At 57.2% G+C, this 15,327-nt stretch overlaps 1 protein-coding gene across 1 annotated transcript; it reads right to left on the reverse strand.

Moving 5' to 3' along the window:
* Window positions 1-3,672: 3,672 nt before the first annotated feature.
* Window positions 3,673-14,763, reverse strand: ATOSB (atos homolog B). Its single transcript, XM_060236474.1, has 8 exons — window positions 14,548-14,763; window positions 9,813-10,882; window positions 8,821-8,879; window positions 8,553-8,658; window positions 6,771-6,929; window positions 6,399-6,467; window positions 5,996-6,168; window positions 3,673-3,841 (listed from the first exon to the last, which is right to left on the reverse strand). The coding sequence occupies exons 2-8, from the start codon at window positions 10,785-10,787 to the stop codon at window positions 3,688-3,690; spliced, it is 1,695 nt and encodes a 564-aa protein (XP_060092457.1). The 5' UTR covers window positions 10,788-10,882; window positions 14,548-14,763; the 3' UTR covers window positions 3,673-3,687.
* Window positions 14,764-15,327: the final 564 nt, after the last annotated feature.

Below are 15,327 nucleotides of genomic sequence, written 5' to 3' on the forward strand. Positions count from 1 at the left end.
CCATCTTCAAGTACTTGAAGGGCTGTCCTATAGAGGAGGGTGGAATTGTTTTCTGTGGCCCCGGAAGGTAGCCACAGTTTCCGGCTCAACATTAGGAAGAACTTCTTGACCGTTAGAGTGATTCCTCAGTGGAACAGGCTTCCTCCTCAGGAGGTGGTGGGCTCTCCTTCCTTGGAGGTTTTTCAACAGAGGCTAGATGGCCATCTGACAGCAATGCGGATCCTGTGAATTTAGGGGGAGGTGTTTGTGAGTTTCCTGCATTGTGCAGGGGGTTGGACTAGATGTCTTTGGAGGTCCCTTACCAACTCTATGATTCTATTGGGAAGAACTTCCTGACCATTAGAGCGGTTCCTCAGTGGAACAGGCCTCCTCGGGAGGTGGTGGGCTCTCCTTCCTTGGAGGTTTTTCAACAGAGGCTAGATGGCCATCTGACAGCAATGAAGATCCTGTGAATTTAGGGGGAGGTGTTTGTGAGTTTCCTGCATTGTGCAGGGGGTTGGACTAGATGACCCTAGAGGTCCCTTCCAACTCTATGATTCTATTTCATGGACCTGATACTCCTTGAGAAATTTTATGATACACATAACAGAAATCCTGGAAAACTGGCTCACTTCCCCCACTTTCTGGCTCCTGTCTCCAGGAACAGTTCTCTGTTGGTCTTCTGTTAACATCTGCCTGTCCTTCCCCCCTCCCCCCCCCCCCAGTTGAGTCTGCGTTGGAGCCTGAAGTCAGCGGAGGAACTAGGTTTTGCTGTGTCTCTCCCCTGACAGCTCTCTAGAGCCCCCAGGGAAGCAGGGCCCCTCTCATCCTGGGGCAGGACAGCTCTCTCAGCTGCAGGAGGGGCATCCAAGAGAGGCCAAGGACACAGTGCAGCCCAGCGCTCTAGGAGAGCAAAAGCCACCTGGGGAGGACACCAGCCCATGTTGAACAGAGGGCAAAGAGGGTCTCAAAAGGTACCCCAGCAGCCGCAAAAGGAGGATTGCCAACCGCTGGCACTGCTCAGGACAGCAGGACGAACGGGTTCCTTAGGAGTCAGTGGGGAGGCAGCCCATTTGTGGGGTAGGGCGGGATAGAAGCTAAACAAATACATAAACAGGAGTCGCCACCACCCCACTCTGACTGTGGTAAAATCAAAACTGCCTTTCAACTAGAATCATAGAGTTGGAAGGAGCCTCCAGGGTCATCTAGTCCAACCCCCTGCACAATGCAGGGACACAGAAACACCTCCCCCCTAAATTCACAGGATCTTCATTGCTGTCAGGTGGCCATCTAGCCTCTGTTGAAAAACCTCCAAGGAAGGAGAGCCCACCACCTCCAAGGAGGAAGCCTGTTCCACTGAGGAATCGCTCTAACGGTCAGGAAGTTCTTCCTAATGTTGAGTTGGAAACTCTTTTGATTTAATTGCAACCCACTGGTTCTGGTCCTACCTTCCGGGGCCATAGAAAACAATTCCACACCATCCTCTGGTCTATATGACAGCCCTTAAAGTACTTGAAGATGGTGATCCTATCACCTCTCAGCCGCCTCTTCCCCAGGCTAAACATCCCCAGCTCCTTCAGCCTTTCTTCATAGGACTTGGTCTCCAGCATGATGGCCTCCAGCACGATAGCTCATCCCCCAACCACCCTGCTCCTTTTTGCCATCTATGAGTTTGCAGCTGGGTTCCAACTCACAGTGTCATCCCAACGGCTGATCTATTGGGATGAATTCTAGGGTGTAGGCATCTCCCCCTGCACTGTTCAACCTAGGCAGGTAGCTGCCCTGAGCCCAGCATCCTCTCGAGGACAGCCCTTCAAGTCCTTGAAGAGCCTGGGGAGCCAGTTTGGTGTAGTGGTTAAGTGTGCGGACTCTTATCTGGGAGAACCGGGTTTGATTCCCCACTCTTCCACTCGCAGCTGCTGGAATGGCCTTGGGTCAGCCATAGCTCTGGCAGAGGTGGTCCTTGAAAGGGCAGCTGCTGTGAGAGCCCTCTCCAGCCCCACCCACCTTACAGGGTGTCTGTTGTGGGGGAGGAAGGGAAAGGAGATTATGAGCCGCTCTGAGACTCTTTGGAGTGGAGGGCGGGATATAAATCCAGTATCTTCATCTACCTCACAGGGTGTCTGTTGTGGGGGAGGAAGGGAAAGGAGATTGTAAGCCGTTCTGAGACTCTTTGGAGTGGAGGGCGGGATATAAATCCAATATCTTCTTCTGAAGACGGTGATCCTATCACCTCTCAGCCGCCTCCTCTCCAGGCTAAACATCCCCAGCTCCTTCAACCTTTCCTCATAGAACTTGGTCTCCAGACCCCTCACCATCTTCGTTGCCCTCCTCTGGACCTCTTCCAGCTTGTCTAGATCCTTCTTAAAATGTGGTGCCCAAAACTGAACACCATACTCCAGAATTCGAAGGTCCCAGAAGCACAGGAGTCGAGGGTCTGTTTTCAAACACACATTTATAGAATTTGCTTTTTTTTTTCCAAAACAAAAGGAGAAGGTACCACCCCTTTTCTTATATATAAATATCTTCAAGTGTCGCCGATGCTTACCCTTCAGCTCCCCCCCCCTTCAGCACAGGAGGTGGCAGCCCACTCCAGAGGTGCGCAGAGGCTATGGGAATTCCGAGGGACAAGAAACACTGACCCCTCCCCAGCCCTCCTGGCTGGCCACAACCCCCTTCACAGACGCAGGCGGCCAGTCTCTGCTTTCTCAAAGAAGGACCAAGGCCTCCACCCCACCCCTGCTGGGGCCACCCTTTGCTCTTACGCGGCACCCCCAAACGGGCTCCGGAGCCTCAGCTCTGCTCGCTTCCCCCCGCCCCCCAGTTTGGCACCATTTCTCTCTTCGGCAGAGAGGGAGCACAGCCAAGGCCTGCCCCCCCACCCCCACAAAACGTCTCCCCACCCCCGCAAGCCTTCTCCTTCCCTTCCCACTCAAGGGCACAGCACAGGGCAAGGGGAGTCTGGAGGGGGGAGTTCATACAACCACCTGGGCCTCCCCAACGCAGGGCATCATGGAGGGGGAGTGTGGCTGAGCAGAAAAGAGGCAGCAGCCTGCCCCCCCCCCCAGCCACGAGTGCCCATGAGGGCAAAGTTGTAGCCGTCCTTCATACACCCCCCCCCAGATGTGCTCTCTTGTCTGGCTGTGTGCCAGAGATTTTCTTCTGTCTCCCCGTCCCCACCCCTCCAAAACACCTGTAAGGCCTCCGCTTCCCAGGCCTGGGCCCGTCCCTCTCTGCAAGGCCTCCCTGCTCCAGCCAGAGCTCCTGCTAGCCTAGGGGAGGCAGCAACCTGAAAAGAAAAAAGCTCTCTCCGCCCTGAAGGAGACCTTGGAGAAGCAGGGGAATCCTCCCTGTTCCCCCCCGCCCCAAGATGCAAAGGTCACGTAGAGTCTCCTCCCCTTCCCCACCCCGTGCTGGCCTTGAAGTCGCGCCCTCCCTTGAGATACCCACCAGGGCGCCCAAGTCCTTCCCTCAAGGCAAACCTTTCCTCCCCCCCCCCCCTCCACCAAGGCTGCTGAGGCCACCAGAATCAGCACTCGGAGAACTGCATTCGCTGTCCAGATAGGGCAAAGGCCTCTCTCTTTCTCTCTCTCTCTGGCCCAGCCTTGGGAATAAATACTGAGTCACGGGGCTCGGTCCACAGCAAACTCTCCCGGGCCGCCTGGCCTCTGCCGCTGCTCCTGTCCCTTCCTGCTGCTGGCTCCCTCTTCAGGTGCGTGGCGAGTAGCAGGGGTTGCGCGGCAGCTCCGTGAAGGACTTCAGTTCGTACGGGATCCCCGAGTCAATCTCGATCGACTTGCGGGAGAACAGCAGGCGGATGTCGTCATGCAGGTAAATCTTCCCAGACTTGGAACTGTGGAACCTGCAAAGGGAGGCCGGAATGACAACCCGGTCGGCCAAAGGGCTGTGCTGTGCCCAAAGTGGGGGTGGGCAAGGGAGACAGAAACGCCTCTGGCAGGTGGATAGAGGGCCCTCCCCACCCGGCAAAAGGCTCTGCAGAGCTGGAGATGGCGAGAGAGGACCCTGTCTGTGCAGCAGCCCACACAGCCACCAGTGCCACGGGGCAAGCCACGGGCTCCTTCAGGAAGGGCCACCCAGCTGCTCTCCCACCGATTCAGGGCCCAGGGATCTCTTATGGGCGAGATGCCACTGAAAGGAAGCCTGCAGCCGGGAGTTGGCCCTTGTGAAAATGGCTGCCATCACAGCACACCAATTTCACAGAATCTTAGAGTTGGACGGGACCTACAGGGTCATCTAGTCCAACCCCCTGCACGGTGCAGGAAACTCACAAACACCTCCCCCTAAATTCACAGGATCTTCATTGCTGTCAGGTGGCCATCTAGCCTCTATTTAAAAACCTCCAAGGAAGGAGAGCCCCCCACCTCCCGAGGGGGAAGCCTGTTAGAATCATAGAAGAGTTGGAAGGGACCTCCAGGGCCATCTACTCCAACCCCCTGCACAATGCAGGAAACTCACAAACACCTCCCCCAAAATTCACAGAATCCTCATTGCTGCAGATGGTCATCTAGCCTCTGTTGAAAAACCTCCAAGGAAGGAGAGCCCACGACCTCCCGAGGGGGAAGCCTGTTAGAATCATAGAAGAGTTGGAAGGGACCTCCAGGGCCATCTAGTCCAACCCCCTGCACAATGCAGGAAACTCACAAACACCTCCCCCAAAATTCACAGGATCCTCATTGCTGCAGATGGTCATCTAGCCTCTGTTGAAAAACCTCCAAGGAAGGAGAGCCCACGACCTCCCGAGGAAGCCTGTTAGAATCATAGAAGAGTTGGAAGGGACCTCCAGGGCCATCTAGTCCAACCCCCTGCACAATGCAGGAAACTCACAGACACCTCCCCCTAAATTCAAATTCTGAAATTTAATTTTTTTTTAAAAAAAAATTCTAAATTAAATTTTTTAAAAATTCTGTTTTATATATATATATATATATTTCATGTATTCTGTTTTGTGTATTTTCTCTAAGCTGCAGGCTGCCTTGATCTCCATGAGGGAGAAAGGTGGCTTTTTAATGTTTGAAATAAATAATAAATAAAAGTTCCTAAGGTGCTTGCAGGGGCTGTCTTGGAAAGAACCACAGGCTGGAGGGGACCTCCAGGGTCATTTAGTCCAACCCCCGCACAACACAGGGAATTCACAAGCTACCTCTCACCCCCCAGCCCCATTCCCCAGTGACCCCTGCTCTGTGCTTAGAGGAAGCCAAAAAACCCTGCAGGATCTCTTGGACAACCTGAAAGGGAGGGAAATTCCTTCCTGACCCTGAAAAGCAGCAAACAGCATTTCCCTGGGCTTGTAAGATGGGCCCACAAGGACGAAGCCCTGACGCAGCCCTTCCTGCCCTCCTTCTCAAGACCTGGCCAGTTCACAGGATCAGCATTGCTGTCAGGGGGCCAGCTAGGGTCTCTTTAAGACAGGGGTGGGGAACGTCCGTCCTGAGGGCCATTTATGGTCCTCGAGATCTCTCGGTCTGGCCCTCGGGGATTGCTGGGCCAAGTCGAGCCACGTGGTAGTCTCTACAAAAAAACCCCCCTGGACCTAGGCATTTGCCTAGGGTGGCGGGCCAGGGGCGTGTGTGTGTGTGCCAAATTAGGCTCTCCCCACATGACTTCAAATAGAAAAACAATTATTTTGCCTTAATTTTGCCAGCCTGGATTGTTCTCTCTCGGCAGAGCTCTGTTTTTTAAGTTGATTATTTTGTATGGCCCGTGAATGATGTTTTAAATATCCAAATGGCCCTTGGCAGAAAAAAGGTCCCCCACCCCTGGCTTAAAAGCTTCCAAAGAAGGAGAACCCACTACTTCCCAAGGAGGAAGCCTCTTCCACTGAGGAACTGCTCTGCCAGGAAGTCCTTCCTAATGTTGAGCTGGAAACTCTTTGGGTTTAATTTCAACCCGCCGGTTCTGGTCCGACCTTTTGGCAGGCAGCAGGCCACAACAGGGGCCATGCTGGGGAGGGCGGGGCTGTCACAAGCGAGAGCTGCAGGCAACAGTCGGTGCGTACCTCAGGTGCATCAGGTAGCAAAGGACCCTCCTGGGCAGCCCCCCCTGCTCCTTCCCCACGGGCACCAGGAAGATGCGGTGGCGCAGGAAGGTGAGGTGGCTGGCAGGCATGTCGTGGAAGTCGTAGGTCACGAGGAACATCTTCACCACCGTCTTGTTGGGGTTGAATAAGGTCTGCCGGAACAGAGAGCGTGTCAAGCGCCAGGGAGGGCGTCTGCCCGGGGGGGGGGGGGGACTGCAAGAGCAAGACAGCCAGGTGTGGAATGGCCAAGGGCCCTCCCGCTCCCCCCCCCCGTCACCTCTCTCCCCTTGGAGGAGGGGCCGCCAGAGCCAAGCCCGAGCTGCGCAGCAAGGTGAGGGCCAGGGAGCCTCCCTCGTCCCCCTCCTCCCCCACCCCGACTCACCACTTGGATCGTGCCTGTTTTGGGGATGCTGTAGCCCTTCTTTCCCAAGGCATCCAAATCTATGACGCCCTGGAGCAGGAGGAGAGCGAAGAGCACTGAGGAGAGGAGCCTCGGGATGCAATATCACGGGGACAGGGAAGGAAGACACGCACCCCGCAACCACTTGGGCAAGCAGCCTTCCGTGGGCTCCCTATTATTTCCCCCATCTCGAGCGTCCCAAGGACTGCAATGTGACCCCCCTCCCTCCCCAGCCTGTGTGGGAGGAGCCAAGCAAGGCTGCGGGGGCCGGCCAGGAAAGCAACCCACTCCCCTCCCGCCTTCCAGGCCAGGCGCCCACCAGGATCTCTGCCCCCCCCCCCCCCGGCTACGCACCAGGAAGGGCGAGGGGGCACTGTGCTCCATGATGTCAAAGTAGGTGACCTCGACAGGCAGGGTGGCATGCTGCGGGCAGTAGGAGCCGCTGGCCCCGATCTCCGCCGTGAAGCCTTCGATCCGCCCCGAGGGTGGGAAGCGGCCCTTCAGCATCGACTCCTGCAAGGGGGCGGGGGGGGGGCAAAGGGAAAGGTGGAACTCCCGGCACCCAGACGAAGGAAACCTCCCCCCGCTCCTCCATGGGACAGCGAACTGGCAACACCCAGCAGCCAGGGGCTTCCCACCCTGCTCCTTCCACCCAGGCCAGGCCTAGGGAGTGCGACCTACCCACCCAGACGGTCACCTTTCCACCCAGCGGGCCAATGGGAGGCTCACGAAGAAGATGATTTTGGATTTATATCCCGCCCTATACTCTGAATCTCAGAGTCTCAGAGCAGTCACAATTTCCTCTACCTTCCCCCCCACCGCCTCCTGGCCCACAACAAACACCCTGTGAGGTAGGTGGGGCTGAGAGTTCTTTTATAGCAGCTGCCCTTTCAAGGACAGCTTCTATGAAAGCTATGGCTGAGCCAAGGCCATTTCAGCAGGTGCAAGTGGAGAAGTGGGGAATCAAACCCGGTTCTCCCGGATAAGAGTCTGTGCACTTAACCACTACACCAAACTGGCTGTCACAGAAGCTGCCCTTTCAAGGACAATGTGAGGGCTATGGCTGACCCAAGGCCATTCCAGCAGGTGCAAGTGGAGGAATGGGGAATCAAACCTGGTTCTCCCAGATAAGCGTCTTTGAATCTAAGAAGACCATAGATGTATACCCCACCCTTCTCTCTGAATCAGAGTCTCAGAGCACCTTACAATCTCCTATGTCTTCTTCCCCCACAACAGACACCCTATGAGGTGGGTGGGGCTGAGAGGGCTCTTACAGCAGCTGCTCTTTCAAGGACAACCTCTGTCAGAGCTATGGCTGACCCAAGGCCATCTCAGCAGGTGCAAGTGGAAGAGTGGGGAATCAAACCCAATTCTCCCAGATAAGAGTCCGCGTACTTCACCACTACACCAAACTGGCTCTAACAGAAGCTGCCCTTTCAAGGACAATGTGAGGGCTATGGCTGACCCAAGGCCATTCCAGCAGCTGCAAGTGGAGGAGCAGGGAATCCTATCTGGTTCTCCTAGATAACAGTCTTTGAACCTAAGAAGAAGACCATAGATGTATACCCCGCCCATCTCTCTGAATCAGAGTCTCAGAGCACCTTACAATCTCCTATGTCTTCTTCCCCCACAACAGACACCCTGTGAGGTGGGTAAGGCTTAGAGGGCTCTCACAGCAGCTGCCCTTTCAAGGACAATCTCTGCCAGAGCTCTGGCTGACTCAAGGCCATCTCAGCAGGTGCAAGTGGAGGAGCGGGGAATCGAACCCGGTTCTCCCAGATAAGAGTCCACGCACTTCACCACTGCACCAAACTGGCTCTCTTTGCCTGGGGGCAGAATGAGGCTGGGGTGAAACGAGGGCTTAGCCCAGGGCCCAGTTGTGGGCACGTGGAGGAGGAGTTGGACTGATGCAGGCGGCCTGCCAGAGCTGGCTCCGGCCACAAAGGGGCTGCTCTCGGGCAGAAGGCAGCTCCCAGGGCTGCGGGGATAACGCAGGAGGCGAGAAGAGGTTGGAGCCACATGTGCCTGTCAGGAGGGGGTAGGAGACGACTCCGGTGCCCCTCCCAGTGCCCAGAGCGGCCTCCTAAGAAGCCCCCCTCCGCCCTGCCCCAGGCAGGCAGCGAGCTCTGCGGTTACCTCAAAGTTCCCCAGAAGGGCCCGGCTGGTGGAGGTCGTGGCCCACGGCCCCGGGGGAGACCGGCTGCCCGCGGGACTCCTGCGCAAGCCGCTGCGGAGAGGTCGCCTGTGGGGCAGCAGCAGCCAGCGGTCAGTCCCACCTGCCATCCCCCAAGCCCCAGTTGGGGTCCCCCTGCGGCGGCTGGATGGCTCTCCCGGGCCCCGGAGGGTCAGCAGGAGACGACAGGCCGCGGCCCCCTCCCAGACGGCAGCAAAGAAGAAGACTCACTGTTTGAGACGCAAGCTGGCTTTCAGCTGACGGCCCACGGCAGTGCTGTTGGCGGAGACCTGGGGGGAGACACGCAGCAGGAGGCGAGGGGTGAGGGGGTGCCACCTCCTCAGGCACAGCAGAGCCTCAGCAGTGCGAGGGAGGCAGCTGGGCAAGCTCCGTGGGTGCATTCAGCCCCCCACCCCGCAGCAAGTGTGCCAGCAGAGGAAGCCTGCCCACTCGCCAGCTCGGCAGAGAGCCCCTTCCTTCTTGGCAGGCCCGAGGCTGTTGAAACACTGCCTCTCCAGCAGGGATCAGGCCAGCCAGAGGGTCTGCTGGGACAGGGTAAGGGAGGGAGGGGGGGCTGCCACCAAAGGCACCCCAGGGAATGCAGAATGGGGGGCTCCCTCCCCGCTCCGTGTCTGGCTGGAGGGCCCGTGGGCCTTTCCCGAGAGCAGGACGAGGGAACCGGGCTGCAGCCTCTTTGCCCCCCAAGCCCTGACCGGAGGCGCTGCCCCTTGCCACCCCAAAGCCCTAAATCACCCATGTCTGTCTGATTTCGGCCTCTGGGCATGTGCAGAGCGCCGCTGCCACCACAGCCCATCTTTCTGCCTCTGGGGGAGGGGGCGGTGCTCCCTGAGCAGATGGTGCAGAAGCCCGGGCACCTCCCTTCGCCCGCTGCAGCCCCCCGAGGCAGCCTCGCCTCCCTGCCCACCGGGGGATGCACCCAGTTCCACCCCACATAACCCACCAAGGGCCACTGGGGGCGACTGGCCAGCGATTCCCCAGAGCTCCTTTCTCCCTCCTGCAGGCCAGACCCATCCTGGGCAGGCACGGGGGGGGGGGGGGGGGGAGACACAAAGGGGTAAAGACTCCCTGGGGGGGGGGGGTCACAAGGGACACTCTCCTCCTACAGCCGTGCACCAGGAAGGAAAGGTTGGGTTGCTGGGCCCCCGTCTGCATCCCCCCAGTCCCACGACCACCAGGCTGTACCCAGTGAACCAAGCGCTTACCTTGGCTGCGGGAAGCAGGTGGTTCCAGAAGGGGGCAGCCTTGGCATCGGTGCTGCGGCAGGAGGCGGGCACAGCAGGGCACGGTGGAGCCCGCTTCTTCCGCACTGGCGACAGGCCCTCGTCCTCTGAGCCGGTATCGGTTGCCCCCTCGGCCGAGGGCAGTAGCTTCCGCTTGGCTGGACAACCGCCGCCCCCTCCGGAAAGCCAGGCGCTGGAGCATGGCGTCTTCTCGGAGGAGCCCGGCCCCTTGGCATCAGAGCCCTGGGCCCCCGGTGGAGTGCCAGGCTCTGGAGGCCCGCCGGCCAGCGGGGAGCGCTGTGCAAGCTTGTGCAAATCAGGATCAAGCCGGACCCCATTCTCCTCCTGCCTCCCGGCGGGGCCAGAGTCTGCAGGGCGATCCCCGGGCGGAGCAGGGGCACGGTCCGTCGTGTGCAAAGTGCTGCAAGGTGCGCGTGGCGAGGGCGGCGGCGGCAGCGCCTGGGCAGCTCCTCCTTTAGCCCTGGCGGCACCGCAGCGGCTGGGGCTTCCCTCCCGCCGGTGCTCGACCACCCGGAGGCCGCTGTGGGAGAAGTGCTGAGCGGCGCCCCCCAACGACAGCTCGTCCACCACCAGACCGTCCTCGATGGAATCTTCATCCCCCTCTTCCTCCTCCTCCTCCTCCCAGCGGCCTCGCTTGGCGCCCTCCTCAGGCCCCCTCCGCGGCCGCCGTTGCGGCTCCGGGCAGGCCCGCTTAATAGGCTGCCGGCCGGGGGCCCTCTGCTCTGGGGGGTGGGAGCAGCCGGCCAGCTGGGAGAAGATGGAGACCTGGTAGACCTTCTGGCAAGTCAGCTCCGGGGGGCTGCAGCCCATCAGGACGCCATGGGGCCGACGCCAGGGGTGGGGGGAGTCCTCCTCCTCCTCCTCTTCCTCCTCCTCCTGGCTGGCGCCTGCACTGCAGTCCTGGGAGAGGCCTCGCTCCGCATGGATGTGCCGCATGGGGCGCAACGGAGAGAGCAGGCGCTAAAGTGCTGCCGTGGGGATCAGGCAGTCCGGATGAGCCCCCTGCTACGACGCCTGCCGTGCAGCCACATCTGCAAGGGAAGGAGGAGGAAGGCTGGCAATGAGGGCGGCTGGGTGGCCCTCTGGCAACTCAGAGAATCATAGAGTTGAAGGGATCCCCAGGGTCATCTAGTCCAACCCCCTGCACAAGGCAGGAAACTCACAAACCCCTCCCCCTAAATTCACAGGATCTTCATTGCTGTCAGATGTCCATCTAGCCTCTGTTGAAAAACCTCCAAGGAAGGAGAGCCCACCACCTCCCGAGGAGGGAGCCTGTTAGAATCATAGAAGAGTTGGAAGGGATCCCCAGGGTCACCTAGTCCAACCCCCTGCACAAGGCAGGAAACTCACAAACACCTCCCCCTAAATTCACAGGATCCGCATTGCTGTCAGGTGGCCATCTAGCCTCTGTTTAAAAACCTCCAAGGAAGGAGAGCCCACCACCTCCCGAGGAGGAAGCCTGTTCCACTGAGGAACTCTCTAACGGTCAGGAAGTTCATAGAATCATAGAGTTGGAAGGGACCTCTAGGGTCATCCAGTCCAACCCCCTGCGCAATGCAGAAAACTCACAAACACCTCCCCCTAAATTCACAGAATCTTCATTGGTGTCAGATGGCCATCTAGCCTCGGTTTAAAAACCTCCTAGGAAGGAGAGCCCACCACCTCCCGAGGAAGCCTGTTCCACTGAGAAATCGCTCTAACAGTCAGGAAATTCTTCCTAATGTTGAGCCAGAAACTCTTCTGACTTAATTTCAACCCACTGGTTCTGGTCCAACCTTCCGGGGCCACACAAAACAATTCCACACCATCCTCTAGAGGACAGCCCTTCAAGTACTTGAAGATGGTGATCCTATCACCTCTCAGCCGCCTCCTCTCCAGGCTAAGCATCCCCACCTCCTTCAACCTTTCCTCAGAGGACTTGGTCTTCAGACCCCTCACCATCTTCGTCGCCCTCCTCTGGACCCATTCCAGCTTGTCTATATCCTTCCTAAAATGTGGTTCCCAAAACTGAACACAAGACTCCAGGTGAGGTCTTACCAGAGCAGAGCAAAGACACTAGACTTCTGTTGATACAGCCGAAAATTGCATTGGCCTTTTTAGCCACCGCATCACACTGTTGACTCATGTTCAGCGTCTGATCCACTAAGACCCCTAGATCTTTTTCACACATACTTCTGCTAAGACAAGTCTCCCCCATTCTATAGCCATCCATTGGATTTTTCCTACCTAAATTTTTCCTACACCCCCCCCCCCCCCCAGCCAGAGACTGGCCACTTCCCTATGGGTCCGAAACAGAACCAACGCCGTCATTAAGAGGCAGCTTTTTCTATCCTTCAGCTTAAGGCTTGGATTATGTCAAAGAACTCCCCGCACAACCACACACACACACCACTTGGCATCTTCTAGATCACGGGTGTCAAACATGCAGTTCGGGGGCTTAATCAGGCCCCCGTTGGGCTCCTATCAGGCCCCCAAGCAACTGGCTGTCATCTGCTTCCTTCTCACTCTCTCTCGTTTCCTTCTGCATCACAGCTTGCTTTGCAAGAGTTTGTTTATTTATTTACCCTAAATTTCTATCCCGCCCTCTCTGTGAGTGGACTCGGGGCGGCTGACAATCGCACAGAAGCTACAGGGCAAAACTTCTATTTCCTCCATTGGCTGAGGCTCCTCCATTGGGGAGGAAAAGCTTGCTTTGCCAGGCTCTCTGAATTGCACTGCACAGCTACTGAGCCAAGCCTCTCTTCCTTCTATTGGCTGAGACTCCCCCCCCCATGTCCCCTGGGGAAGGAAGAAAAGAGCCAGAGCTTCCTTTGCTCAGTTCCCTGGACCCCATGGGAGAAATACAAATAAAGCAACTTTAAAACCAACAAGTGCTAACGTTTTAAGGATGTTTTACGTTTTTAAGAAATATATTTGTATTTTGTCTGTGTTCTTTATAAAATTTATGTCTCTGCTAAAAAGGTAAAAGTAGTCCCCTGAGCAAACACCGGTCGTTTTCGACTCTGGGGTGACGTTGCTTTCACAACGTTTTCACGGCAGACTTTTTATGGGGTGGTTTGCCCTTGCCTTCCCCAGTCATCTAGACTTCCCCCCCCCAGCAAGCTGGGGACTCCTTTTACCGACCTCGGAAGGATGGAAGGCTGAGTCAACCTAGAGCCAGCTACCTGAACCAGCTTCCGCTGGGATCGAACTCAGGTCGTGAGCAGAGCTTAGGACTGCAGTTTTAACACTCTGCACCATGGGGCTGTTTATCTCTGCTCCCTAATCTTAAACAGGTACACACATGGCCCGGTCCAACATGACTTGGCCCAACCAGATCTCATTTATGTCAGCTCCGGCCCTCATAACAAATGAGTTTGACAGCCCTGTTCTAGACCCGCCAGCGGAAACCTGGCAGACCTTCTGGCTCTCCCCCCACCAACCCCAGGGAAGCCCTCTTGTCCAGGCCCACCAAGGACAGAGGGAGGAGGAAGCCTTTTTTTCCAGGCCGGTTTGGCCAGAGATCCTGGAGGGTTTTTCGCCGTCTTCTGGGCATGGAGCAGGGCTCCTTGGGGGCAGGTCTTTGTGAGTTCCCTGCATTGTGGAGGGGGCTGGGCTAAATGACCTTGGAGGTCCCTTCCAACTCTAGGATTCTGTGATCGGCCAAGGAAGCAAACAGGCAGCCTGAGCAGAGCGTTCCCCCTCCTGAAGCACCTGCAGCAAGTCAGAGGGGGCAGGGAAGTCTCCAGCTGAAGAAGACGACCACCGTAGATTTATACCCTGCCCTTCTCTTTGAATCAGTCTCAGAGTGGCTTACAATCTCCTATGTCTTCCTCTCCCACAACAGTCACCCTGTGAGGTGGGTGGGGCTGAGAGAGCTCTGACAGAAGCTGCCCTTTCAAGGACCACCCCACCCTTCTCTCTGAATCAGAGTCTCAGAGTGGCTCACAATCTCCTATATCTTCCTCTCCCACAACAGTCACCCTGTGAGGTGGGTGGGGCTGAGAGAGCTCTGACAGAAGCTGCCCTTTCAAGGACCACCCCACCCTTCTCTCAGAGTCTCAGAGCAGCTTGCAATCTCCTTTCCCTTCCTCCCACATAACAGACACCCTGTGAGGTGGGTGGGGCTGAGAGAGCTCTGACAGAAGCTGCCCCTTCAAGGAACACCCTGCCCTTCTCTCAGAGTCTCAGAGCGGCTTGCAATCTCCTTTCCCTTTCTCCCCCACAAAAGACACCCTGTGAGGTGGGTGGAGCTGAGAGAGCTCTGACAGAAGCTGCCCTTTCAAGGACCACCCTGCCCTTCTCTCAGAGCAGCTTGCAATCTCCTTTCCCTTCTTCCCCCACAACAGACACCCTATGAGGTGGGTGGGGCTGAGAGAGCTCTGACAGAAGCTGCCCTTTCAAGGACCACCCCACCCTTCTCTCTGAATCAGAGTCTCAGAGTGGCTCACAATCTCCTTTTCCTTTCCCCCCCACAACAGATACCCTGTGAGGTGGGTCAGGCTGGAGAGGGCTCTCACAGCAGCTGCCCTTTCAAGGACAACCTGTGCCAGAGCTATGGCTGACCCAAGACCATTCCAGCAGCTGCAAATGGAGGAGTGGGGCATCAAATCCAGTTCTCCCGGATAAGAGTCCACACACTTAACAAGTACACCAAACTGGAGGCAGCCTGGCTCAGAAGTCAAGTGCTGGGATCCAGCTGCTCTTGAGGACTTACCCCTTTGCAAGCAACCCTCTCGCCCGGCTGTCCTGCGCTCCTTGCCCAACAGCAGGTGACTACTGGTGGAGCTCACTGGCGACACCAGCCAGCCTGGCACTCCCCAGAAGCGGCGCGGCTGCCGGGGAATGGCTCCCACCATCACGGGCTACGACTGGAGCACTGCGTCCAGGCCTCCTCCAAGTCCTCGTGGGCTGGCAAGGCGACTCAGCAGAGCTGGGGAAAGAGAGGTGGCAAAGACAAGCCCCTGTGAACACAGCAGAACAAGCAGAACCATGGACACGACACACATGGGACTAAGTCAGACTGCAAACACGGCTGGCAGCAGCTCTCCAGGCAGAGTAACTACAGAGCGCACCTTGCGGGTGGGTAGCTGTGCTGGTCTGAAGCAGCCACAAAAGGTACCCAGGGATGCACCCAAAAAGTTAGACCCGGAATAGAACTTTGTTGGCCTTAAAGGCACCTGGCTGGATTCAGCTTTGTCCTGCAGACAGCTCAAGGTGGGTGGCCGTGTCAGTCTCTCTGCAGCAGGAGAGAAGAGCCAGAGTCCTGCAGCATCTTCAAGACTTAACAACACTTGTGGCCAGGAGGAGAAGATGATGATATTGGATTTATATTCCACCCTATACTCTGAATCTCAGAGTGGCTCACAAACGCCTTTACCTTCTCCCCACCCACACACACACACAACAGACACCCTGTGAGGTGGGTGGGGCTGAGAGAGCTCTGACAGCAGCTGCCCTTTCAAGGACAAATCCTGCGAGAGCTCCAGCTGACCCA

This window comes from Heteronotia binoei, chromosome 4, assembly GCF_032191835.1.
Source record: "Heteronotia binoei isolate CCM8104 ecotype False Entrance Well chromosome 4, APGP_CSIRO_Hbin_v1, whole genome shotgun sequence".
NCBI lineage: Eukaryota > Metazoa > Chordata > Lepidosauria > Squamata > Gekkonidae > Heteronotia > Heteronotia binoei.